The sequence below is a fragment of the Sycon ciliatum genome, chromosome 5 (assembly GCF_964019385.1).
Source record: "Sycon ciliatum chromosome 5, ocSycCili1.1, whole genome shotgun sequence".
Taxonomy (NCBI): domain Eukaryota; kingdom Metazoa; phylum Porifera; class Calcarea; order Leucosolenida; family Sycettidae; genus Sycon; species Sycon ciliatum.
Genome location: NC_088647.1, coordinates 9,628,164 through 9,654,236, shown reverse-complemented (window position 1 = coordinate 9,654,236; position 26,073 = coordinate 9,628,164). Strand labels below are relative to the sequence as shown.

Genomic DNA, 26,073 nt, shown 5'->3' with positions numbered 1-26,073 from the left:
CATGAGACTTGCATGCTCATACTCATCAGGCTCAGCCTCTACTGGCCGGGTTCTTTCTTCGTGTCTTTCCACCTTGTTTGACATGCGGACAGCTGCAAAATGCCCTCGCCTGCCACAGTTGTTGCAGGTGACGTTGGCCCCAGGACAGTTACGCATGCCTGGTTTGTGGCTACGTCCGCAGTATTTGCACTTCTTTCCACCATCTGATCCAGAACCAGCTGCAAAGACAGCTTGCACACGCTGGATGGGCACGGGGAACACAGGCGGTGCGTCACTAGCTCTGGTACTATCGTCCAGTTCACTGTCAGTAATCGACGCTTCCAACGCCACTGACTTGGTGACGGCGTCGTTCAGGGTCAGCTTCGGCTGTTTCAGCAGCTCCTTTCGAAGCTCAACAGAACGCAGGCCCACAATCAGCTGGTCTCTAATTTGGTGGTATCCACAGAAGAAGAGCTGAATTCGCAAACATCTGCCTTTTCCCTCAGCCGTCCAACGAACGAAGTCACAGACTCGCCCTCCATTTGGCGGAGTTGGCGGAATTTGTGACGTTCAGACGTGACATTTGTTGACGGTCGGAAGTGTGCTGACAATGCCTCTGTCAAGGCTCGGTACTCATCTGCAGGTGAGCCATCTTGTGTCTGCTGCGCCGTGAGAACCAGTCCTTTCACGATGCGCCTCACTGCTAATCCAGCCAGATTCAAGAACAAGCGTTTCTTGTCAGCTGCTTCCGCCACTTCACTGATTTGAAGGAAATCATCTGTCCTCGAGCCAGAGTTCAAAATCAGCGCCGATGTTGCTCGCAGCATAGTCAGGAATAAATTCCTTGGGCGTCCTGCCCTTTGTCATTTTGTTCACTGCGCCAATGTAGACATCTATTCAGTCACAGCCATTGTGCTAAACCGGTCTTCTTTAGTGTGTCATCTCTCTCCTGCAGCTATACTTTAAAAAGCGGTACAAGCACGTGCATGCCTGCACATGCGTACATAGTACTACATCTGCATGTATGATATCTACACAAACCACACTCAGTCACTGGTCATGCAACAGACAATATCTTACAGCTTAGTAGTTAGCGAGCCCTAACATTTCACCTATTAGATTTGAAAAAAAACCGGACAAAAGCCCTGAAATGATGTGGCGCTTATTTCAGACAGGCGCTAATAAAAGACCGGCACTATTTCCCAAAAATACGGTAGTAGACCAGACTCCGAAAAAAAGCTTCCCCCAAATTCGGAAATTCCTGTGAAAGCTTACCTGCGCCAAAACACCGAAAACCATCCTCAAATGGTGCATATGCCCAAATACTAGCAAGAGTACACAACCATGAGCTTTGCATAATAACATCAAGATGTACCCTTGATATTAGTGATGTAATGAACCACGATTTTCACAAATGATTATTCGCTCGAATGCAAATTCAACGAGCAAGCGAATAATCTACTATTCTCCACATACTACTAGTAGTCCCCAGAAAAGATGATCATCACCAGTTATGCTTTCGGAACCCGAGCACGTGCTTTACCCGTCCTTATCCTCCAAGATGTCATAGCTCCCCTCTGTCCAGACACTGCTCGCTTGGGTGGGATTACCCTTGCAGCAGCGCTAACTCATGTATCATTGTCGCCAACTAAGGATGTCTTAGCATGCTTAGGCACTAGGTCTGCATTGCAGTGATACTTCGAACCTTTGAATTTGAAATTATTCAAATATACTTGATGCGCTGTCAGATCGAATATGTTTGAATAATCGATTATTCGTCGCATCCCTAGCAAATACCTCTCACATACTGACCAACCACACTAACCTCTACCCCTTGACAAGACGTGCAGAACCCTGGATTTCTCTCAAAATCCCTGGGTGGCACGAAAACACGTGAAAAATAACTTTTACCGCAAAAAAACGTTCGACGGCTCAGGACAAACGATACGAGTATATCACCAGAATCAGGAAACAGGCAATGAAACCATATGCAAAGAAGGAGACTGTATCAACGTTAATGACTATTGAAAGTAACACAACCGATGAATCTCATCATCGGTGGGGCCTGAACTCTCACCAAAAACTTAGCTGAAAATACACAGCAACAAGAGCAGCACATACCGGTACAATCCGGGGGCCTGAACATCTGCGAATAATAAAATAGTTGCATTAAACATCTAATATGTTGCGACATCGGCGGTAAATTTGTGAAGAAAGTGTCTGCTTCAAACGTCGTTTTTGAAATCTAAAGCGGAAGAAATTTAGAAGCATAAATCCCTAAAAGTAAACCTAAAGCAGAACGGGAAAATAATTCAAAATATCACACAATGACCATGACTTGCCAGAAAAAGACATTGGCAGCAAGTTAACAAATTACACTCACAGAAAGGCATCATCGCCGGCTGCATCTTCATCTAATGTGCCAGCGGCAGCGGCCGATTCAGCATGCTACAGGCTAGTCATACCGGTAGTGGGTCACTTTGCGCGACCAATAACCATCCTGGAACCAGAGTGCTTGTAATTGAAGTGCCGTTGAGCTTCAGTGAGATGACCATTGTCGCGGCAAGGAGTCGGCGAGAAACTCTGGTGACAGCACTGCAGCACTCTCGTGGCACGGCACCAGATCGTTGCACTTGCAGCTGATCAGGTTGCTGGTGGTCTCCGGCTTCAGGAGGCTGCAGTGGCTGGTCTTGATCTTCTTCACCATGCTGAATAACCGTTCTGGGTCAGCGTTTGAGTGCGGTGACACCAGAGCCACCTTCGCAAGCTTGCTGATGTGGGAAAATCGGAGCTTGGATGTATCTTCTGGCGTCGTCAGCTTGCCGACCAGAAACCACAACTGGTCAAGGCTGCTGTAGTTGACAAGAAGGATGTAGTCAGGCGCACTTTTGAAATCACGCAGCTCAGACAGGGTGGCATCAAGGCCTTCTGCCGACGGACGGAACAGCACAGCTCGACCCTGCAGTGCAGTTAGATAAGTTAGCGCGCGCCTGTCGGTGCAGATCAGGCTAGGCTGGTGCTGTGGTGCGTACCTTACATTTTTTTGGGGGGAAAACAGGACATTAGACACCCTTAGCAAACAACGGTAACACTATTTTTTACGGTACTCGTACCTTGATCACCCAAATAGCGTTGAAGCTGCAGCGTAAACACGTTATGGGGGCTGATTTATCGTTGTGACCAACGGTACGTTTTTTGGCCAAATATTGCATAGTCCGTACGCATTTCACCTTGTATCGCATATATGGTGACATAAATGGTTGTACCGCGCGAAGTAAAAGCTATTCTCGTGGCAACAGCGTACTAAAAATAGTGTGCATCTTGCTAAAGGTCGAACCCAAATCACGGTATTTTCCCCCTTACGGTAATACCGTTACAACATAACGTTGTTTGCTAAGGGTGTCCATTGGAGTCAAGTTCCTGGAGTTTTCAGGAAAAACCTGGATCAGACAAAAATGTGACTTTTCCGGGTGTTTGCTTGAAATCCCCAGGATCCCGGGACTATTGTTGATTTCCCGGAAAAACCGGGAGGCATATACATGCATATTCGACGAAAGTCGCAAGTGTGTAACTGCTCCTACTTCCATGTACATGTATCAATGTTTTCTAAAACGAAATCGGTCGACCTCTCCCACCCCATAACGAAAATATTTCATTGTGTGTGTATGTGTGTGTGTGTGTGTGTGTGTGTGTGTGTGTGTATCCGTGTGTGTATCCGTGTGTATCCGTGTGTATCCGTGTGCATCCACTCTCCGCCATTCGCAGTGGGCTGGTAACCCCTCGGATGTGTATCTCTTTCGCGACGACGCGACCTGAGTCATGTGTCGGGGAGCAGAAGCGGAGAGGCGAAGGAGTCGTTATCTCCGTTTCTGCTCCTGACAATGACTCTGGCTCCTTTCGGAGTGGTGCGGCCTTGCAAGCCTTGCCTGTTGAATGGTGTAATCCCAGCACAAGTTGCTATGTCTAACATAGCTGTTCGCTATCATCGCTTCCGCGATGGGCCGGTCTGAAGTGTGTGTGTGTGTGTGTGTATGTGTGTGTGTGTATGTGTGTGTGTGTGTGTGTATGTGTGTGTGTGTATGTGTGTGTGGTGTATGTGTGTGTGTGTGTGTGTATGTGTGTGTGGTGTATGTGTGTGTGGTGTGTGTATGTGTATGTGTATGTGTCTGTATGTTGGTACTGGTGTACAGGTAGCTTTTGGCGCACTGGTCATACTTCCTATTCGCCTGACGTTAGTCCTGCTCCTAGTACTACCAGTCACCATACTGTGTAAGCTAGTGGCGGTGACTATGCCGACCAGTGCCGAAGGAATCAAGTATCACTTGCCATGGCAACGGTAAGAGCTATGAGTACAGGATCAATTTACTTTGCCTTGTAGGCCCAGGTGAGCTTGGCTTTGAGAATCATGGCCTTTTCACTGTATCAGGTTTGACCTACCATGTTTGTACCAAGCTGCCATGTCAGCTAATGACGAACTGCCCTGTTGCTTATTGAATTTTTGTTTGGACTTGCTATACGCGCGTGTGCAAAACATTTCAGGTCACAGTTACACGTTGACCGGCGCTACAGCCACAGCTATAACTGGCCTTTAGGAATGTTATAGTTTTATTACAGTGCTGGCGGTGTGTACCGTATTTCCACAAATAGTAGGCCGGTCTACTATTTTTTCAACCTCGTCCTGAATCGGCCTTATAACCGAGGACGGTCTTTTATTCTTTCAACCCAGTTTGACCCCGGTCTTCTATTTCTCGCCACACAGTTTGAGCACGGTCTTCTATTTTTAACACAAGAACAAAGACTCATTTAGTAGGCCCGGTCTTCTAATCGGAGACGGTCTTTTATTTTTTCAATCGCCCCTGCCCCGGCCTTGTATACGAGGAAGGCGTTGTATACGAGGACGGCCTTTTATTTGCGGAAATACGGTATATTGTTCAAGAACATCTGCAACTTATACCGTGGGCTCGATGAACAGATTTCTTGTGACTCGGGCGGCATTGGGGATGGATCTGTATGGTTCTGGGGGTTTGCGTGATATCTCTCTCGACGTGTCTGGCAAGTTGTGATCCCAAGTCCGTATGCATGTTCAAAAGTCGGATTGCAACACTGCTTGTGCATAGCTGTGACCTTGTTCATTTTCTTTCTTTTCTTCTGAACTCAGGCTTCTCGTGAAGGTCGCATTATCGAATATATGCGGGCGTCTAATGCTATGGTCGTTTGGCTTCCCCTGGCTTCGTACCATTGGCAAGCAGGCAAGCTTTGACGAAGCACCCATTGTCGTCGGCAGCCCGCACACGTCCATTTTCGACGCCTTTGTGCTTGGTTACCACGTTGCAGGTTCCTACGTGTCCCTGGAAAGCAATCGCAAATACCTGCTGCTGGGAGGTAGGTCTGTGCTATTCATGCTAGTCTAGCAATCCACTATGTCCTCTGCTGTACGTGCAACTCCATTGAGCTTCGCTACATGTCGTGTTCAGTAATACATGAATAGCCTTGAAGCTGGAAAAAGGGAAAATCCCATGGATCCAACTGCTCACTCATAACGTCTTTGGGGGTATTTTGATACAGCAGTAGATCATGTGATACTCTACCCCTGGCTTGTTTTGCTTTTACATGATTCACACTGTGCACAGATCTCTTGACAGCGACAGAGACAATCTGGGTGAATGAAAAGAACACGGAAGACAGCGTGGCGGAGTTCCGCAAGCGTCTCAAGTCCGACAGGCAGTCGTCGCCGATCGTCTTCTTTCCGGAAGGTGAGAGTGGATGGTCGGGCGTATTGTCATTGCTTGCCGGTGGCACACTCAGTGGAGACTGGGTAAGCCTGGCTCAACCAGTCAACGAACCTACTTCCAATGCAGACTTGAGTTGTATGCACAATGCATGGCGGCAAGCAAATTGCAATCCAACAAATGCTTCTGAGTGCCGTGAGTCGGAGCAGAGGAGACAAACTTTCCGCTTAGCTAAGTACTGGGTGCTGTTTGAATACGTGGAACCTGACACAACAATGCCCAATGGCCTGATTAACCTGTCACACCCTATTTCCTTATGGGAGACGATAGGATGACTAAAATCTGCAAAGTTCACTACGCGACCCCATATCTGTCCTGGCCAAGATTTGCATCCATTCCTGATCAGGGAGAACACAATGCATGAAGCTACAAGTAAACAACATTGGCAGTTTGGGCGTCTTCCGTTGTGTCTGCTCATCACTTTGCGCAAGCGGTTTTATATTCCTTTTCGTATTACTGTAGCATCTACTCTAGCCTTCTATAGTCTGCATAGCAGCATGTTGAGGAATTGTGTGTGTGTGTATAATTATGTGTGTGTATGTGTGTGTGCGTGTGCGTATGTGTGTGTGTGTGTGTGTGTGTGTGTTGTTCGTGTGTTTGTGCTATCCATGTTATATGTGTATGAGTGTGTTTTGTGGTACTCGTGTGTTTTTTTTCTTCCATTTTGCGAGTTTGTGTTAATCGTGTTTTTGTGTTGTGTTGTGTGCACGTGTATTGTTTCGTACAGGCACTGTTCATGGTCCAGGCGTTCTAACAGAATTCAAGCTAGGTGAGAGATGACTCTGTGCAGCTGTGCTGGCTCCAGTACCCATACATGTACATGATTGTACCAGTATACCACCAGGTATAGATGAACACTTATGTATCCTGTGTAGAGTAACAGCAAGAGTATATCAACCAGTGTGTGCAACTCCGCATCTATGCTGCATACAACCACGCCATGGCAAAGGTTTTGTTTAGCTCATCGGAAGTCATGGGATACTCCATCGCGCCGTAGTGTCATCACCGCGTTAATAAAGTGATAGCGGGAAATTTGCATTCACTTTTCCCCTTTCGTACCACAAGCAGCAATGCGCAACAGACATCACGTTGGTGGTATGGTAAACGACTTTGTAAACCGGTGTGAGATGCAGCAATTGCAAACGCGAGCCACTATGACCTAAATTGTTTCGTTGTGGCCTCTTTCTCCGGGAGTTGCATACTCTGGTCCATGTACTCTCCCGCCATTGTCATTGCCAGACATCCTTGGAAATTTTCCTATCATTGATATGGCAGAATTCAAATTCATCCAGGAAGACATGTTCGATCCGGGTTATAATATGCATATCAAATTGATCAGGATGCGGACACCATCGACATGTTTGAGAGGGGTTTTAGGCTGATAATAGAGAAGTTCCGGGTACGATTTTCCGTGCCAAAATCCGTATGGGCTCCACGGATTTTTTCAAGGCGTTCTCCATACGATTTTTCGGCACGGATTCTGGACTGGCTTTCATACGAACCATGTTTCGCATGGAGATTTTGCATCATCGGGTGCAGAACGATTTTTCGCGTACAAATTTGGTACGAGAAACATCGATTTTCGACGGGAAGTTTTGATTTCGGTACAAATTTTCAAAATAAAAAGGCATAGCGCGGGAATGTGACGTGTTTGCAATCGTAACCTAGGCAATGACGGCAAACACATAAGTTCCGTACTCCGGAACATTTCACTGCTCGAAAACAACGTATAAAAAATCCGTAGCGCCTCTACGGATTTTGGCACGAAAAACCGTACTCCGGAACCTCTCTAATACCTTTAAATCCACCAAAAAAGGTCCACAGCATCTGCGTTTTGACATACATATTGTGTTGTCGGTTCATGTTTGGATATTTAGAATCTCCGGATAATTAGAAGTTTACTGGCATTTTGAGGTTCGAATTATCAGGATTCAACCTGTATGTGGGGAATCGAGCTCTTGCTTGATATGAATTGCTCTCCTTGATTTCCCTGATCAGCTACAAGAAACGGATAAATGCCAAAAGAAGGGCTCTCCCTTTTTCAATATCAATCTGAATGAATGTAAGGAAAGGTTGGTATCCGTCAGTATCTAGTCTTGTGTTGTTCAACTGTTTACTATGTGGTGTTCATGGCGTGCACATGTGGGTGTGTGGGTGTCTGTCTGTCTGTGCGTGTCTGTGCGTGTGTGTGTGTGTGTTTGCTTTAATCTTTGCGTACTGTTAGGTGCATTCAAGTATGGCTTGCCTGTTCAACCTGTGTTCCTCCATTTTGACACTGAGGTAAGCAGTTGAGCAGAAACAAGAAAGATAGTGAATCGTGTGTCGCAGCCACAGGTGTCGCAAAAAGTGTGAACAGACCAAACCAGTAAGCGGAGGAAAAGATCAACCGGGCAAAGGTCAGCGGGGAAAGCATGCGTGGGCTGGTATGCGTGCGGGAAGATGTGTGTGTGTGTGTGTGTGTGTGTGTGTGTGTTTGTGTGTGTGTGTGTGTGGGGGGGGGGGGTGGGTGGGTGGGTGTGTGTGTGTGTATGTGTGTGCGCGCACGCACACGGTAATATTTTGGTGCTTTGGGGGGAGGCAGGCACAGTGGGATGGTCTAAGACCATGATTGAGAAACAGAGGGTACCAGGTTCAAGTCCTGCTTGGAAGCGGAAGGATTTTTTCCAGCCGTGCTGCGACCCACAGTTAATTGGGAACTCGTGGCCTGGTACGAGGGAAACATGGATGCAGTGAATGGGATTTTCGGTCTTTGACCACTTTGTGGTGGGTCTGATCTACTCACCTCCCACCGCTTAGGAGCTGCATCTGCGCCTTGATCCAAGAGGGTGGTGGCGTTCCTGCGGATGCGGAAAACTGGGCCTTTGGCCGAGTCTCACGCGAACCGTGAATTTTGGGGGGGGGGGGGGGGGGGGGCTATGGGTACGTACGACACTTTGTACTTCGAGTAGTAAAATTAATGGCTGCATGTGGTATTGCATGCGTCCGTGCATGTGTGTATGCGTGCGTGCGTGTACATACATTCCGTTTGTTAACTGCAGCCAGGCTGGATATTCTGGTCCTATTACCGTTCAATGTGAGTGCAGGCATAGAGTTGGTTTGGTTTTGTAATAGGGAGGTTCGCAGAGGCAAAGAAAGAATGTTCATAGCATGTGTGCGTACGCGCACGCACACACACACACACACACACGCACACACACGCACACACACACACACACGCACATGCACACACACACACAGGTGCACGCGCACACACACGTCCACATTGTAGAAATCCTAGGAAGAGCAAGTCTCACTTGGAGGGATGACAGACCAGATGCAAAGCATTAATGGCCTGATGCAAAACAAAATTTGTATTGCCGGGTGAGCTGTTGGCAAATTCTCAGGAAAGGGAGAGACAGAGACAGAAAATTAATAGGATCATACCGCCCATGTTTTATCTAGGATCAAGGCAAGGCTGGCCAATGCATGTATGTCTGGTGCAATAGCTAGCGGCCAAAACAGACATTTTCGGTCCCAGAAGCTGCACTATGTCCTAAGTATTGTACGGGATTGCAAGCCACCAACACCAACTGAACGTTCATGAAATAGCAGCGCGCCGGCACCTTGTATGACTAAATGTCAATGATGTCCTTTAAAATGGACAAATTAGTTGGTGTGCACCAGATTTTTAAGAACTCAGATGGTGAGCCAAGGAAAAAATGGTAACATGGAAAAATGTGGGCACAAGTTATGCGATTGAGTCCACCAACTAAACCGGATTTTGAAGAGATTTTCATGATGTGGAATGTCTCAGTACTCCTTATCAGTTTTGTGCTAGATTGTGCACATCTGACTCTTCAAAATCTGGTTTAGTTGGTGGACTCGATCGCATAACTTGTGCCCGCATTTTTCCACGACGATTGGGTGGAGGGCCAGTCCAGTGACGGTACGGTGCGTGGCGGGGCATGGTCGGCATAATAAGGCGGTGCGGTGGGAGAACGTCGGCGTCAAAGTATCGGTGTCTCGTCGGGCGTATCGTCGGGCGTATCGTTCGTGGTCGTTGTCGAGGCTGCGGGCGTGGTCGTTGTCGAGGTTGCGGGCGTGGTCATCGGAGCGGTGGTCGGTAAGTGCGGATATTCAGGCGCTGGCGAATAGCCGTTATTAGTTCCTCTGCCGATGGAGGGCGCGGTGGGATAATAAGGTGGCGACGCGCGGCGTCCAGGCGCGCCGGCCTGACTAGTCCGGGCGTCGGTGGTGGAGATGGAAGTATGGGCGTCCGCGGCGACGGCGGCGACGGTGCTTGCCGCACCCAGTCATTGAATTCCGGCGGCGTCCCCCATGGTGAGATATCCCATGGCTCTAGCATGGCGCAATTCGGATGCGGCGGCGGCGTTTGGGGCGGAGGTGGAGGCGGAGGAGACGAGGGCGGCGAATTCGGCGGAAGCGGAAGCAAGAGGGCTGCTGCCATTTCTTCATCAGGCGAAAGAGACATACTCGCTATCATGGTGTGATGAGTGAAGCCCCACACCCAGGACGAGAACAACGAAGCAAAACAACCGACCACACACACCAAACAAACCAACACCGAATTAAAGGACACTTATCGGTAAAGAATATTATATTAAGTCGGAGGGCGAGAACGAGTATTGTACGTGTGTGTAGGTGCAGCAAGTGTTGGTCGCGGAGGCGCAGCAAGAGTTGTTCGTGTAGGCGCAGCAAGCGGTGTTCGTGCAGCAGGTCCCATTTGTGTCAAACATTTCCGAAGGCGATTTCGATGGACTGTGCAAGGCCGATGGCGGATAGGACTCTCAAATCGAGGTTCAATCGCATACGTAACGTCTGTCGGTTTCTTTACAATTTCCCAAGGTCCCGACCAATATTTGAAAAATTTAGGCGAAACTTGAGGCGGCGGATGTCGATGTAACCAAACTCGGTCACCTACATTCAATGGACTAGCGCGAGATTTTCGATCGTGACGGATTTTGGAACAACGTTGACTAGAATCGAGATGTTGTCGAACCAAATCGTAGGAGGAACGCAACTTTGAAACATGTTCATTCGCAAAAGATTCGTGCGTTTCAGGAAGTGAGTCGGCAGGCGGAGGACACAAAATATCGAGAGGCATGTGTGCCTCGCGACCAAACATTAAAGAATACGGCGTAAAATTCGTAGACGCGTGAACACTTGTATTGTACGCTAACATCGTCGAAGGAAGTAGCTCGTCCCAATTCGAATTGGCCTCATCAACAAAAATCTTCAAAACATTCTGGATCGTTCTATTCGCTCTCTCAACAACACCATCGCCCTGCGGATGATACGGAGTCGTTCGTGATTTATCAATGTCAAGACGTAGGCATAGCTCGCGAAACAATAGTGATTCGAACTGCTTACCCTCCCAGAACAGAAAAAAAAAAAAGAAAAAAAGAACAATATGCCGTCGTCCTTTAAGGTGTATTGGGTCTGACAAGAAAAAGAGAGGCCAGTTTCCATAGGGGTTGATGGTAGAGCCAGGGTTTTCGCTATTCAGGGCCTGGTTATCGATCATAAACTTTCGATTACTGGCCGCGCCGTCGCAGCAACAAACTTGTACTCTGAACCCATAATTGTGGAGCTGCTCCACACCAGTCCAGAACATCTCGTTGATCGAACTAGAGCTTGGTGAATTGGTATGAAAGTATGCACATGGAAAATTGAAAGTAGAGAATAAGGATTTGAAATGGAACTGCATCACATGTGTCGCGACAAGTTTCTCATTGCTGCCTGTGTGATCGTCAACCACTGTTTCCTCGCTGTCCACAAACCCAATTAAGTCGTTGGTACTACAGTCCCAGATGAGTCCCTCCTTGATTTTGATCGCTTGTTTCCGTCGACGGTGGAAGGATACAGTGATGAGCGACCTCAAGTTTGCACTGCAGCAGCCATCTCAGCGGTTCAACCTTGCTCAGGACCGCCAACAGGGGAGGGAAGTGCGGGTTGCCCCCCAGTCGAGCTCCACCATACCCAAGTCTGTGCATTGCGCAGTGTGTGACCAGAACTTCTCACGGGTCTCCGATAGGACGGGGCACAAGTGCACCAGTCAGAGATAGCTTCCATCCAGCTCCAGCGTGGGTCAGTGCAGTGCCAGAACTGCCAGAGGTGGTTCCGTAGCAAGGGTAAGTATTCTGTCCATCGATGTCAGCCAGTCGCAAGTTTCCTACACCAACAGTCAGTCTGTCTGTGCCGCTTTCAGCTTGTTGCCAGCAGCACTGCCCAACATGCCAGCGATGCTTCCGTTCTGCGGCCGGGTTCAAGCATCGCAACTGCAATCGTGGTGCGAGACTATCTGCTGCTGAGAGAGCAACTCTGTCCCTCAGCTGCCCTCGAAGGATTCATTGCAATTACATACCAGTATAAAAACCGAGGCGATGCCGAGGTTTTTATAACTGGTATGTAATCGCAATAAATCCTGAGGCTACTACATTTTCAAAGGATCAGTCAGGGAAGTGAACTGCCTGAAAAGAGAAAAAATCGCCAGACCCACCAGGACTCGAACCCGGGACCTTGCTTGTCATGAGCAATGCTCTAACCACTGAGCTATGGGCAGTTCACTTCCCCGACTGATCCTTTGAATTTGACATTCTCCCAATCCTTTCAAAGCACCACTAAGGCCAATAAATACTGTTTATAAAATACTCCTTTTTAGGGAAAAGTGCAGTGGTATTTATTTGAATTTGACACTGTTGATGGTGTGGTCACTATTCTAAATGAGTGTGGGTATTTATCAAAGGTCAATATATTATATACGTACGGGCTACCCTACAGCCATTGTCGCATGTGTAGGCCTCACGTGCATGTGAACACATCACGTAGATCAGATAGCAACAGAAGAAATGTGTAGAAAAAAGATGAGTAAACAAACCCGATTGTGCCAAAATGGCTGTGATGCCGGTGATATTGGTGATACCGGTGATATTGGTGATACCGGTGATATTGGTGATATTGGTGATACCGGTGATATTGGTGATATTGGTGATACCGGTGATATTGGTGATACCGGTATTCAACAAGTCAGAATACAGGTACACAACTTCACACGTAAGCCTGTCGTGTATAGAAGCCTGTCTCATATACATGTAGAAGCCTGCGAAATTTCCCCCAAAAAGTCGTATAAGCCGCGGCTTTTATACAAGACTTTACGGTGCCCAGTTTGAGGTTCGAATGATCATAAATGATTACCGAAATCGTATTGATAGAAATTGGTCCCGGAAGAAACTTCTAATTAAAGGGGAAGTATACCCTAAAATCAAATTTTCACCAGTTGTAGTCTTCGGGGTGCTGAGTCGAATGGTCTTGGTCCGAGGAAGCTGCGACGCTCCCTTCCTACTTGAATCCCAATCGAACTCGCGCACTTCCACCGAAACTGGGTGACTGCGCCCTACTAGATGGGGATTTGTATGCAAAATCTCACTAAAAGCGCCATTTCGTTCTTATAAAAGCACGGATGACCGCGATTGGCCCATATGTTGTAGTCTTTTGGACGCTGAGTCGACTGGTTTTGGTCCGAAAAGGCTGCGATGCAGCGTTCCTCCTTTATTCCCAATCGAACATGGTTGAACACGCGGTCACGTGCTCCTGGGTGCCCAAATCACCTGGTCACCGCGCCAGCAGGCGACAACTTTCACACCAAGGTTCAACTCGAGTTCAACTCGAGTGACAGGAGTGCACCCAAAAAAGGTCAAACAGGCTAGTAAGTTGTACCCTGCAGGCACGGTGACCAGGTGACTGGTGTACGCAGGAGCACGTGACCGCTTCTTCAACCATGTTCGATTGGGAATAAAGGAGGAACGCTACATCGCAGCCTTTTCGGACCAAAACCAGTCGACTCAGCGTCCAAAAGACTACAACATATGGGCCAATCGCGGTCATCCGTGCTTTTATAAGAACGAAATGGCGCTTTTAGTGAGATTTTGCATACAAATCCCCATCTAGTAGGGCGCAGTCACCCAGTTTCGGTGGAAGTGCGTGAGTTCGATTGGGATTCAAGTAGGAAGGGAGCGTCTCAGCTTCCTCGGACCAAGACCATTCGACTCAGCACCCCGAAGACTACAACTGGTGAAAATTTGATTTTAGGGTATACTTCCCCTTTAAGCAGTATGTACTATTATAGAAAATCTAAGTTAGAGAAATAACACTAAGAGCAACAACAGTGAAATTTACAAGTGTGAATTTAAACAATCAAAGCGAGAAATGAACAAAGGAGAAAGGAAGGAAAGACAACGTGATAACACATAACAGCAGTACATTACACCTAGAACATTAACGGCTGCTGTTATGTGTTATCACGTTGTCTTTCCTTCCTTTCTCCTTTGTTCATTTCTCGCTTTGATTGTTAAAATTCACACTTGTAAATTTCACTGTTGTTGCTCTTAGTGTTATTTCTCTAAGCAGTATGTTATAATTTTAATTATGGCTTTAAAAAGTAGTAAAGTGTGTGTGTGTCTGTGTGTGTGTGTGTGTGCGTGCGTGTGTGCGTGGTGTGTGCATGTGCTTTGTCCAGTCCGGCAGCTTTGCTTCAGACAATGAGTATACTGTACAACCCAATTACTCTTCAGGTAAGCTCTATGCATGCAAGGGTGGGTTAGGTACACCGGAATATGCTTCTAGAACAAAGTCAGCCCCAGCTCTCTGGTTCCCATGCAGGTCCCTACCGGGGTACCTGCCCTCAGGTCACTACCCCTGGGTACCTGCCCTCAGGTCACTACCCCGGGGTACCTGCACTCAGGTCACTACCCCGGGGTACCTGCACTCACGTCCCTACCCTGGGGTACCTGCACTCAGGTCACTACCGGGGCACCTGCACTCAGGTCACTATCGGGCTGCTCACCCCAGTCCACGAACGAAACCCTTTTTCCCACTTTCATCCCCACAAACTGATGAATACTTGATGCATTGGAGCTTTCCCCCCCCCCCCCCTCATACTAGTTTGCATGTTAAGTGTGTGGGTGTAGAGAAGGATGTGCTCCATCATCCTGTGTGGTTTCACAGGAAGTGTCAGCTTCAAAATCAGAAGAAAATGTTGAAAGGTCTCTGCTGGGATGACAGCCACACCATAGCTCAATGGTTGGAGCATCACTAGCGTATAGTGAAGGTCCCTGGTTCGAGTCCTGGTGGCGACGATCGATTTTTCTCCAGACTTCTCCCTTTTCATTTCCTCGAATTGATCCGTAACAATAGCTTTGAAATTCCTCAGTCCATGAACATTTGAGGGTAAAAATAATACAGGATAAGATAGAAAATGCACCTGGGAAGAACATTGATTTTGTCGGAAATGGTCACATCCATCCACTGAGTAACCCTTCCAAATTATTACAATTTTCAAAAATGTTTGCACAATTTCTAGAAATAATTATGATATACCTTACAACACACAGTGCATTGTGTGTCTGTGTGTGTGTGTGTGTGTGTGTCTGTGTGTGTGTCTGTGTGTCTGTGTGTCTGTGTGTCTGTGTGTGTGTGTGTGTGTGTGTGTGTGTGTGTGTGTGTGTGTGTGTGTGTGTGTGTGTGTGTGTGTGTGTGTGTGTGTGTGTGTGTGTGTGTGTGTGTGTGTGTGTGTGTGTGTGTGTGTGTGTGTGTGTGTGTGCATGTGCAGTTTCTGCCCGTATACAAGCCTTCTGAAGCGGTAAGCAACCATGTCTATGCAGTGGTTCTACAAACGCACCAAAGACATCTTGTAACTAGCTTCGTTTACAACAAATCACAAGTGTGTGGGAATACAGAGAACGACAGAGAGATCAAAGGAAAAGCCAGGCAGGCAGGTACAGCTACAGTGCGTACGGTACAACTGGCATGCCGTGCAGCGCGGCCGGATGAATGCATACATGACATGTCACATAAAAGGATACAATGACAAACAGTGGGATGTGCATCCACTACATCTCCCCTCTGAGATTAAACAGGCTATAATAGAGAAGATGAGAAGTACAAAGACTATTCGATAATGTAGGTATTGTTTGTAGAGCAAGTGGCAGTGAATGAGTGATGTGCAGAGACGACGGCAGATACGTCTCGGCACGTTGCTAAATTAGCATGATTCAATGAGGCGGTTGACAGGCTAAGCAGCTCTAGCAGAGCGACGGACTGGATCAGCTGCTGTGCCACCATACTCAACTTCGACTGTCGGCTTCTCTGCTTCTGGTAGTGGCAGTCGGATCAAGTGACGACGATTGCGGTGAACAGTAGAGTGACCAGACTCAACGAGGTAAGAACGATTGGACACTTGCTCTACTATCTTGCCCTCCCGTTCAAGATCGGTGATGAATATACGGTCATGAAGCTGTAGAGTCGCGAGAGGCTTAGCTGCATGCCATTGGTCGTAGTGGAACTTCTGCTGCTCCTGGGACTGAGTCTCCGAGTCCAGAATACTAGGGAGATCTGGCCATTTCGGTTCCAGCTGCTCAGTCATTGCAGGTAGACCGGTACGGAGCTGGCAGCCATACAACAGCTGACATGGAGCATAGCCGTTGTTCAGCGGTGTCGTGCGGTAAGCCAAGAGTGCATCTTGCAGGCTTTCGGCCTTCCGCAGGAGATTCTTTGCGGTGCGAACTGCACGTTCCGCTTCGCCATTCGACTGGGGATACCATAGACTGGAAGTGCGATGAGTGATGTCGTTTGCTGTGCAGAACTCAGTGAACGCTTCGCTGGCAAACTGAGGACCGTTGTCTGTGACCAAGGTGGACGGGAAACCATGCTCGGCACAGATGCAGTGCAGATGCTTGATGACAGCAATCGAGGTTGTGCCAGTCAGCGGTACGACATCGAGGTAACGCGAGAGATAGTCAACGATGACGAGGTAAGTCGTGCCATTGAATTCCATCAGCTCTGCATCAACCATGTGCCACGGCAGTGTTGGGCGTTGGACGGGTTGCAGTGGTTCGGTCGACTGGACGCGGTGTTTGGTGCACACTTCACACGTAGCGACCATTGTGTCGATTTGCCTTGACAAGCCTGGCCACCCTAATGGAACGGCGGGCGCGAGACTTGCACTTCATTGCACCTTGATGTCCCTCGTGGAGCTTCTCGAGCATCTCAGGCTGCAGAGAGGGTGGCATGACAATGCGGAAACCATGGTACAGAGCACCTTGCTCACAGGACAGTAACTGGCGTTCATGGACGCACAGTGTCGTCGACATCACGTGGGTTGCACGGCCATCCGTGTTGGACGAAGTGGAGGACTTGCTTGAGCGTCTCATCTTATGTGGTGGCGTCAGCAATGTCACGGGATTTACCATCCGACACGATCTCACCGATGTAAGATGTGAGGTTGATGCTGATCTCGTCTTGGAGACTAGGCGTGTCGTCACAGGCGAGCGGAGCGCGGGATAGAGCATCGGCGACAACTAGCTCTTTGCCAGGGACACACACGGCGGCTGGATTGTACGTAAGCAGGCGCATCAGGAGGCGTTGACATCGCATCGGGACACGGTTCAAATCACGCGTATTGATCAGCGGGATGAGTGGTTTGTGATCCGTCTGGACAGTGAGGGACGAGTTGCCGTAAATGTAGCCGTGTAATCGCTCACAAGCCCAGACAACAGCCAAGCACTCCTTCTCGATCTGCGCGTACTGTTGCTCAGTAGTGGTGAGGCTGCGTGAGGCAAATGCAATGAGGTGCATTCCGTCGTCGTGCTCCTGCAATAGGACAGCTCCCAAGCTGTAACTGCTGGCATCAGCGCTGATGACCGTGGGCTTGGTTGGTTAAAAGAACGCGAGGCAGGGCGCATTGGTGGCAAGGTGTTTGAGCTTGTCCAGGGCCTGTTGTTGTGTAGCAGACCACTCCCATGCGGTGTCATGCCCCAGTAGAAGACACAGTGGAGCGCTGACTTCCGAGAGATTGGGAATGAAGCGTGACATGAACGCGAACATGCCGAGAATGCGCTTCAGTTCCGTGACGTTCTTGGGCGGCTTCAGATTAGCGACGCTGGACACTCTCGCTGGGTCAGGGTGGAGACCTTTGGCAGAGAAGATGTGACCAAGGAACTTCACTTCGGCCTGACGCTTGTGACATTTCGTCATGTTCAGCATGACATTGGCTTTCTGCAGGATGTCTAGTATGGCAGCTAGGTTACGGTCGTGTTCTTCTCGTGTACGGCCAGGGACAATGATATTGTCCATGTAGACGAACATCCCGGGGAGCTGGTCCAGAAGGATGGTGAGACGCTTCTGGAAGATCTCAGGTGCTGATGTGATGCCGTAGTGGTTCTACAAATGCACCAAAGACATCTTGTAACTAGCTTAGTTTACAACAAATCACAAGTGTGTGGGAATACAGAGAACGACAGAGAGATCAAAGGAAAAGCCAGGCAGGCAGGTACAGCTACAGTGCGTACGGTACAACTGGCATGCCGTGCAGCGCGGCCGGATGAATGCATAAATGTCACATAAAAGGATACAATGACAAACAGTGGGATGTGCAATCACCACAGTCTAGACGTTGTGTGTTGCTATATGATGCATGCTGCCTGCTCCTCGGCGTTGCTGAATGGAATTAGCTGAAAAGCTCATGAATAAACTTACTTGAAGTGTCATGACACTCGTTTTTGTGAGTGCTTCTGCAACCTGCCCTTTGCGCAATCTCCGAACTCAATGTCGTCTAATTCGGTGTGTGTTCCCCGTGAAGTGTGTATCTGTGTGTGCATTTTCTTTCGCCTGTTGGTATGCAGGAAAAGCAAGATCCACAGCTCTACGCTAGGAACTTTCAGAGAACCATTGCCGAGTAAGTAGTGCACTAGCTCACAAGTTGTTAGCTGAAGCAACATACAGTATGTAGAGTATGTAGAGTGGGGCTGTCATCCACCTCTGTGCATACTCACTTTCTACCAGCACCACACTATACTCAGCAACACACACACACACACACACACACACACACACACACACACACACACACACACACACACACACCGGTTTGGCACCTCAGAGCTTTCATCATTAAAGCGTTCCCTTTTCTCTTTCTTGTTTTGTTTCCCTTGCGACAGGCAAATGGACCATGAAGTATCCCTTCACAGTCGTCAGGATATGCACCTGACTGGCTTTGCTGTAGACTATGGATTGCCAGCGTGGGTAGGCAATGTGGAGTATGTTCTCATGCGAGACACTTTCCGGTGAGCCCCCTCCCCTCCTGTTCACTATTGCTCCTGAGAGGGCTAATGCAGTGTTCTTCTCTTTACCCACCATCACAAGTTCACAACCCATATCAAGAGTACATAACCCCCAGAGTGTGCAACGCCTGATCCAGCTCTACATAGGGTCTTGGTCGAGCGTAATCGGATCTTCTGATGTCATGCGTACACTCTATACCAGCGCAAGGCCGGTCTCGAGGCAGGGCACCATTGTTTTTGATCCGAGAGTACCCGCGACTCCCCGGGTTCCTCTCAGATGTGTATATTATGACGCAAAGATCCGATTACGCTCGACCAAGACCCTATGCAGAGCTGGATCAGGCGTTGCACACTCTGGGGGTTATGTACTCTTGCCGGTATACAGTCAACTTCGCCAATAACGACATTCGGCGGGGCATCAGAAAAGTGTCCTTATTCGCGAAGTGTCCTTATAACCGAAGTCCCATTTGAATGTATGTGAACCCATATTTTGTATAGTATGACATGCATATCAAAATCAAGCTTTTTTCTTGCTCTATGTCAATATGTGTACTTTATTTTCATATTGCAGTTGAAAGGAACTAAAAATTCAATATGCAAGGGAAATCAATTGAAAAATATGCCTTTTTGAGCCATCTACAGGGCCAGAGACATGTACATGTATGATGATTACTGTACAATCTTGTACAACTACATGTACATTGTATACATATACATGTAGGTGTGCTGGTAAATCCAACAATTTTGAAGCCAACATAAAAAAGGAAGAAAAAGCCCCCCCCCCCCCCCCGGCCCCCTTGGCTGCATTTTCTTGCATGTGTGCCTTTATTAATATCCATCACCGCCACCGGTGCACCATAGGTTCTGGTACTTCTGCATGACAGGTACATGTACTTGACTGACAGGTACTTGAAATAGCTGTCAAAAGCCCAGAAAGTCGTTATTCAAGCAGTGAATATGACCTCGGGGCACTAAAAGCATGTCGCTATACGCGAATTGTCGTTATTCAGATAGTCGTTATATCCGAAGTAAAATGTATACAGTTAGATGGGACTTTGCTCTGGGCATGGAAATTCGGTCGTTATTCGCGAATTGTCGTTATATCCGCAGTCGTTATTAGCGAAGTTGACTGTATAAGGTCCATTATCGTGTTCCTGAAGTCTTGCCAAGCAAGTCCAGAGCTACATGTATTTGCTCTGACTGAAATGTTGCAACATATTGAGGATTCCATACTGAGTAGTGGTTGAAGGTATAGCCAAGGACTGTGCTTGGATTAGAGGTGGAGGGTATAGCCAAGGACTGTGCTTGGATTAGAGGTTGAAGGTATAGCCAAGGACTGTGCTTGGATTAGAGGTTGAAGGTATAGCCAAGGACTGTGCTTGGATTAGAGGTGGAGGGTCGCAGCTGACCCTAAGCCGTGATGTGCCGGGATACGCACAGTTGTTAGGGAGGTAGAACACTGGTAGCATTACTCGTGTGAATTTTCCAGCGCACGTGTATGCACATGTATATGTGCTATTCTTGCAGGCTGAATCTGAATCAGTTGAAGATTCTGCTAAAGCGATTTGCAGCGCTCGACTCCGATAAAGACGGATTCATCACGTGTGAAGATTTCACCGCTGACTTGAAATGGCCGGCAAGAGAGGGCGTTTCCGAATTCTTCAGGATCTGTGACACGGTATGTCTAACCCTTACAAGACACCTGGTTTCTCTTTGCCTTTCTTTTGCCCTGCTGTGCACAATATAGCCAAACATGTACACTCTTTAAAAGATGGGATGCTGTCCCATGGTGTGTTATTTCAGAACAGGAACACTTGTAACTTCACCCAGTTTCACACATGTCTCTGATGTTATACTTGAAGCCAGTTGTGGCAGCTCGGGCCACTGCTCAGTACACTGCGGTGCAGAGCTAGCTGCATGTACGTAAACATGCGTACCCGATGGTTCTGGGACTTCAGTGCAGTGCGGGGATCAACGGTACACGACGGATATATTCAGGAAATGCTTTTTGTCTGAGGAAATCCTATCCACCCAACACATCTTACTCTTCTCGTATCACTCTTTAAACTCAGAAATGCACAGCCAGGCCTTAAGGTGATACAGTAGCCTACTACTGGCAGCGTGCTTTGCAGTAGTTCTGTTACAGTGCCTGTCTCTGCTCCTGTGCGAAAGACGTAGCCACGCTACACACTTGCGTGCACATGCACAGACCAGACACCCTATTCTCCATTATCAGGTTGCACTCTTCGTGGGCGAAATAATGGTGGCCTCTTTATTCGATGTAGCCAGTAGCCTGCAGTGGAGAGTGGAGTGTGTAAGATTGAGACGTTTTCTGATGCACTATACCTGTGGTTGTGTTTTGTTATCCAGGCCAGTCGAGGCAAGATTACATTTCGTGAATATGCTATTGCCTATGCTGATCTCATGCGGCCATTTGAGAACGACTCAGCCTTTGTTGATGAGGCATTTGAGGTTAGTTTGACACTGGACATACGACTTTTCTGTCTTGGATACTTCTTGCACGTGATTCTAGTGGCTTTGGAAATCTGATGCTATCTGGGGGACATGGCTCCCAAGAGTGTGTAACTTCCGGCTCTCTCTCTCTCTCTCTCTTTCTTCTCTTTCTACCTCTCTCTCTCTCTCTCTCTCTCTCTCTCTCTCTCTCTCTCTCTCTCTCTCTCTCTCTCTCTCTCTCTCTCTCTCTCTCTCTCTCTCTCTCTCTCTCTCTCTCTCTCTCTCTCTCTCTCTTTCTATCTATAATCTATCTCCATCTACCTCTCTCTCTCTATCTATCTCCCGGCTTCCCTCTGTGTGTAGCTGCCACTGTCTGGAAAGTGATCCAGTGGCATGTCACGGCCATGAAAAACCAGTTATTTTGGACAGTACAATGCTGTACTTCAGTCAGTCAACTGTCATTTGCACAGTATCACCGTCCCAGTCTGAGGCAGTTAATGTTGTTCTGCCATTGTGTTCTTCAGACGCTGACTGTCGCTGCTACGCAGGTCAGCAAGTCAGTGAAGGATGCACAGCTGTCCGTGTATCGCACGTGGCTCAAGGAGTCCGCGGCGGACGAGGAGGTGTTAAGCTCAGGTAAGTTTTTCGAATGTGTTAGAGGTGAAAGTGATTTAGACAACTCAGGTGCCTAGGTGTTCCCCCTTTTAGGGGGGGGGGGGGGGTGCACGGCTGCGTTCCGGTATGTGTAGGATACCTGGTGCATGTCATCCATAGTCATTATGTGCATGCTGAATTAACCTAGGTCGACCTTTTTAGGAGAGTGCACGTGCCCCCTGGTGCCCCATGCGGGCTACACGCCTGCAACTACATCTACACAGAAGGTGCAGCGGGATTGTGTTACACCGCTCCACCATAATGCCCTGAGCACTACTCTGTGTACGGCTGTGGTACCATTTCCCACCCATATGCCCTTACCGTGTATGACACAGGAGTGTGAAGTTGCAAGAACGAAGTCCAATTGGCTGGCGCAGAGCTTCAATTCCAATTGCATCAAAAGAATGATGTGAGTGGCCAGGGCGAAGACCTTGTTTTCTCAGATTCGAACAACTCCCTCCTTGATATTGGATCTTCTCTCTCTCTCTCTGCTTCTCTTTCGTTCACACATAGATGATTTCAAGCAGCTTGTGTCCAAGAAACCAGAACTCCTGGTCCTCGTGTCACTGCTTTCAGCCCTCTCCAAGAAGAAGTCCTAGTTGCTTTCGGGGACAAAGATGTGCAAGACTCCGCCATTACCTGACCAGTCTTTTCTTTAGCCTATTCCAAATGTCAAATCGATCTTTTCACGGCACGCCTGGAACAAGTGATGTGGTCAACATGTACATCACCGTGAATTTGTCATGTACACTGCACTCTTTGCCTCAACCGGCAAGTGCAAGTCTGAGTTCTGAGAGCTTCTGTCGCCTGCTGCCACTAAAGGTGGTCTGAAACCTAGCTGAAAACTGGAGCTGCGGCAGACTGACGTGGATCCTTCCACCAGCATAACTGGTGTAGTACCTTGCTGGCAGATGAAGGCAACCACAGTCCGTGTACTGCGAGGTTGAAACGAACTATTGACTTGCCTTCATGTTTTACTGCACCCAAAGCTTTACTGTACCTCTTATTTATAAGTTTGAGAAAGTTGAAGTAACTAGTAGTATTAGTTTGCTACACCATGTACATGTATGCTAACACGTTGCCACTAGAAACCTATCTGAATACTGGAAAGATTTTAAGTTATTTTTGCCCGCGAGATGAGACGTAGTTATATCAGTTATTATTATTATTATTATTATGTATACCATCACTTTACTATGGAGATATCGTCTACTTCCTGCTTGGTGAAGAAGCAAGAATATAATCCCTCCCTCTTCCCTGCCCTTCTAGACAACTTTTTAATGTCTACACTACTTTTTAATGTCTTTTGCACACGCGGTCATGGCATCCTGGATTGATCACGGCCAGCTGCCCAACTTGCTTTAGCACACTGCTCTATGGATGTATAACCTCCTTCCTGTCCTGCACTTCTTCCTCCAACAGTTGAATTCTCCTTTTCCCTTGCTTGCTTGAAGAATCAAACAATCACTGGAAGGAAGTTATGTCTTTTCGACTCTTTTGGTCGTTGACTGAGAGACTTCTGGCATGAATTCAAAGAAATCCAATTCAGAGTAATCCAATTCATAGCAATCCTGTTTATTATAGACCTGCATCGGTACCGGTATGTGCACCACCTGTAGAATGTTCGAATGTGGACGAAACCTGTATGTGCCCAGCAAGTTGTTGTCGTCTGAAGCCAGACTTGGCAGAATAAGGTAATTTTACTTCAGTACGACTCAATCGATGGTGTGCTGGTGACTATGAGAAACACCCAGTGTACTCTTGGTGAACTGACTTCATCTATACTTCAGGAAGGGCTGATGTGTTTTTTTAAAGGTTTTATTTTTTTTAAATATTACACGAAATAGCCACAAACCATCATGGTGCAAACGCCGGCAAAAAGCACAGGGATACACATACTGGCAGTCGAAGCAGTGGAGGCGTGGCAATAGTATATTCTTGCTGTTGCTGCCAGTACCAGGCACGATTGTACCAAGCTAGAGTCCGAAACCCACTTGGTCGTACATTGTACCTTACATTTCTGCTAAACAAGTTACTTGGGGCACCTAGTGCCACATGATCCTGTTCGCTGGTAGCGAACCTCGACTTCGTGGTATCAGCCATGCACGGCCGGTGTTGATTGTGAGGAGATTGTCTTTCACTTTTCAGTATTCGTGTGCATGCTGCGTATATTGCAGATCATCTACGAACTGAACACATGGAGCCAGAGTTCACGTTTACTTTGAATTTGCGACGGTTTCCATCCACAATTCTCAAGGTATTATGTACGCGGTGAAGCAGCGCTTTGCCCTGGGCTGGAGTGGACAGTTAGTTGGTGTACAGTACAGTACTCAGTAGCGCTCAGCCGTGATTGGGAAGATTGGAGAACAATCAAGGCGAAATCAAGGCGAAGCAGGAAGACCTGAACCACTCCTAGAAGGTGTTTCATTGCCTCTGCAATCATGACCGTTAGTTGAAGGTACCCTCAAGTCAAGACTGCTAGGTAACCATGCACATGTAGATCTACTCTTCAGTGATTATCATCAACTTCATCAAGACAAGACTGTAGTAGAGCCGGTCCATAACCCCTATTGCCACTGGTGACAAACACTGGCTGCAGAATGTACTATCGGGACGGAGTATCGCTCTTAGCTCACTGGACTCTCGTTGTAAATACTGTAGAGGATCTGAACTTGGATTGATAAGTTGGTTGCTCACACCGGAGCCCGCGCCGACTTGACTTGACACTTGATGGACTTCTCGTGTGTTCTGGATGGCAGTCACTTTGAAGTTTAGTCAAGTGTCAAGTCAGGTCGGCCGGGAAAAGCGTGAGCTCCGGTGTGGATAGCAACCAACTAATTATTATTTCGCATGAAATTATCGCCGAAGTTCGTACCACTATCTAGTATCTGCATTGTGCAGTGTATTTCGAAACGCAACTGACTTGGCGGGCCGGGTGTGTCATAATGGCATGATGAGATAGGCCCACGCAGACTGAGGCCGGAGAAGAGCTAGGATGTGCTCTTCGGAACCATACCGAGTCTGGAGGTTTCTCCGCGTGTCAATCTGCATGGGCCTATCTCATCATGCCATTATTAGTATGCATCATGTGTCCTCAGTGCAGTGTGGAGTCAGTCTGAAATTAGCCTAACACTAGTTACCACTAGGACTTCCAGAACACATCCTCTGTTGAGATGATTGGATTGGATTTGGCCAATGGCCTCTTGTAGCTAAAGATCCGATTGAGAAGTTTTCAGCCAATCAATACCTCAGTAATTAGATGCACACAGCTGGTGGCTGGCCACAGCGAAGGTGGTACCACTGCATCGCTTCGTCCACTGACGTGAGTTTAGAATGGGAAGAATTCGTTAAAGATAATAATATTATTAGTGCTGCGACATAAGCCGCTGAACCATTGAGTTTCCTCCTCCGGCACTCCTTTTCGAGTACTGCTATGGATTGCCTAGTGCATGCTGGTGCCATCCATCAGGCCTTCTATTAATTATTTCGCAATATCATAATGTACAATGTAGGTGGCGTGAACGTGCAGGCGCGACTCAAGTTAGTTCTCAATGACTTCTCATTCGACAAGATATACAGTCATGTACATTTGCTTGTATATTTGCGGTTACACACGAGAGATTGGAAGCTTTGTCACAACTCTGAGTTTCACTACGATCATTATGCGGTTACTGTGTTTTTGGTTCGGTATCACCCGTACCGGCCGTAGTCCTTTTCAGCAACACTACGCTTACATGCCGGTACTACTATTAGTCACACATTGTACCTAGTATTTGCCCGTTGACCATACATGTGCAGTGCACGTAACTCGCTAACCGTCGTATTCTTCCACATACTGTACCAGGTACTAGTAATCATTGAGCCTTTGAGGCACAGGTACATGCACATGTAGATCCACTCACTGCCCTACACGTCATGTAAATCTGTGATGTGGTTAGGTAAAGAGGACCAATGTCGACACTCGAGGTAAGAAAGCAATCACAGTGTAGTTCCGAACTTAAAACTCAATGAAAGAAGTATCCTTTGCGTTAGAAGAAGAGTTAATCACGCGATGGGAAAGTCTTAAAAACCTGAACACGACC

At 47.7% G+C, this 26,073-nt stretch overlaps 1 protein-coding gene across 1 annotated transcript in view; it reads left to right on the top strand.

Moving 5' to 3' along the window:
- Positions 1-23,483, top strand: part of LOC135817516 (lysophosphatidylcholine acyltransferase 2-like) — a 28,574-nt gene extending 5,091 nt beyond the window's left edge. Inside the window, exons 2-15 of the mRNA XM_065330720.1 lie at positions 4,170-4,315; positions 5,138-5,361; positions 5,610-5,732; positions 6,496-6,537; positions 7,993-8,048; positions 8,807-8,841; positions 14,284-14,338; positions 15,376-15,405; positions 18,446-18,498; positions 18,761-18,886; positions 20,411-20,561; positions 21,254-21,355; positions 21,862-21,973; positions 22,505-23,483. Coding sequence (XP_065186792.1) covers positions 4,170-4,315; positions 5,138-5,361; positions 5,610-5,732; positions 6,496-6,537; positions 7,993-8,048; positions 8,807-8,841; positions 14,284-14,338; positions 15,376-15,405; positions 18,446-18,498; positions 18,761-18,886; positions 20,411-20,561; positions 21,254-21,355; positions 21,862-21,973; positions 22,505-22,590 — 1,341 coding nt within the window. The 3' untranslated portion in view covers positions 22,591-23,483. The remainder of the gene's footprint in view (positions 1-4,169; positions 4,316-5,137; positions 5,362-5,609; positions 5,733-6,495; positions 6,538-7,992; positions 8,049-8,806; positions 8,842-14,283; positions 14,339-15,375; positions 15,406-18,445; positions 18,499-18,760; positions 18,887-20,410; positions 20,562-21,253; positions 21,356-21,861; positions 21,974-22,504) is intronic.
- The last annotated feature ends 2,590 nt before the right edge of the window (positions 23,484-26,073 follow it).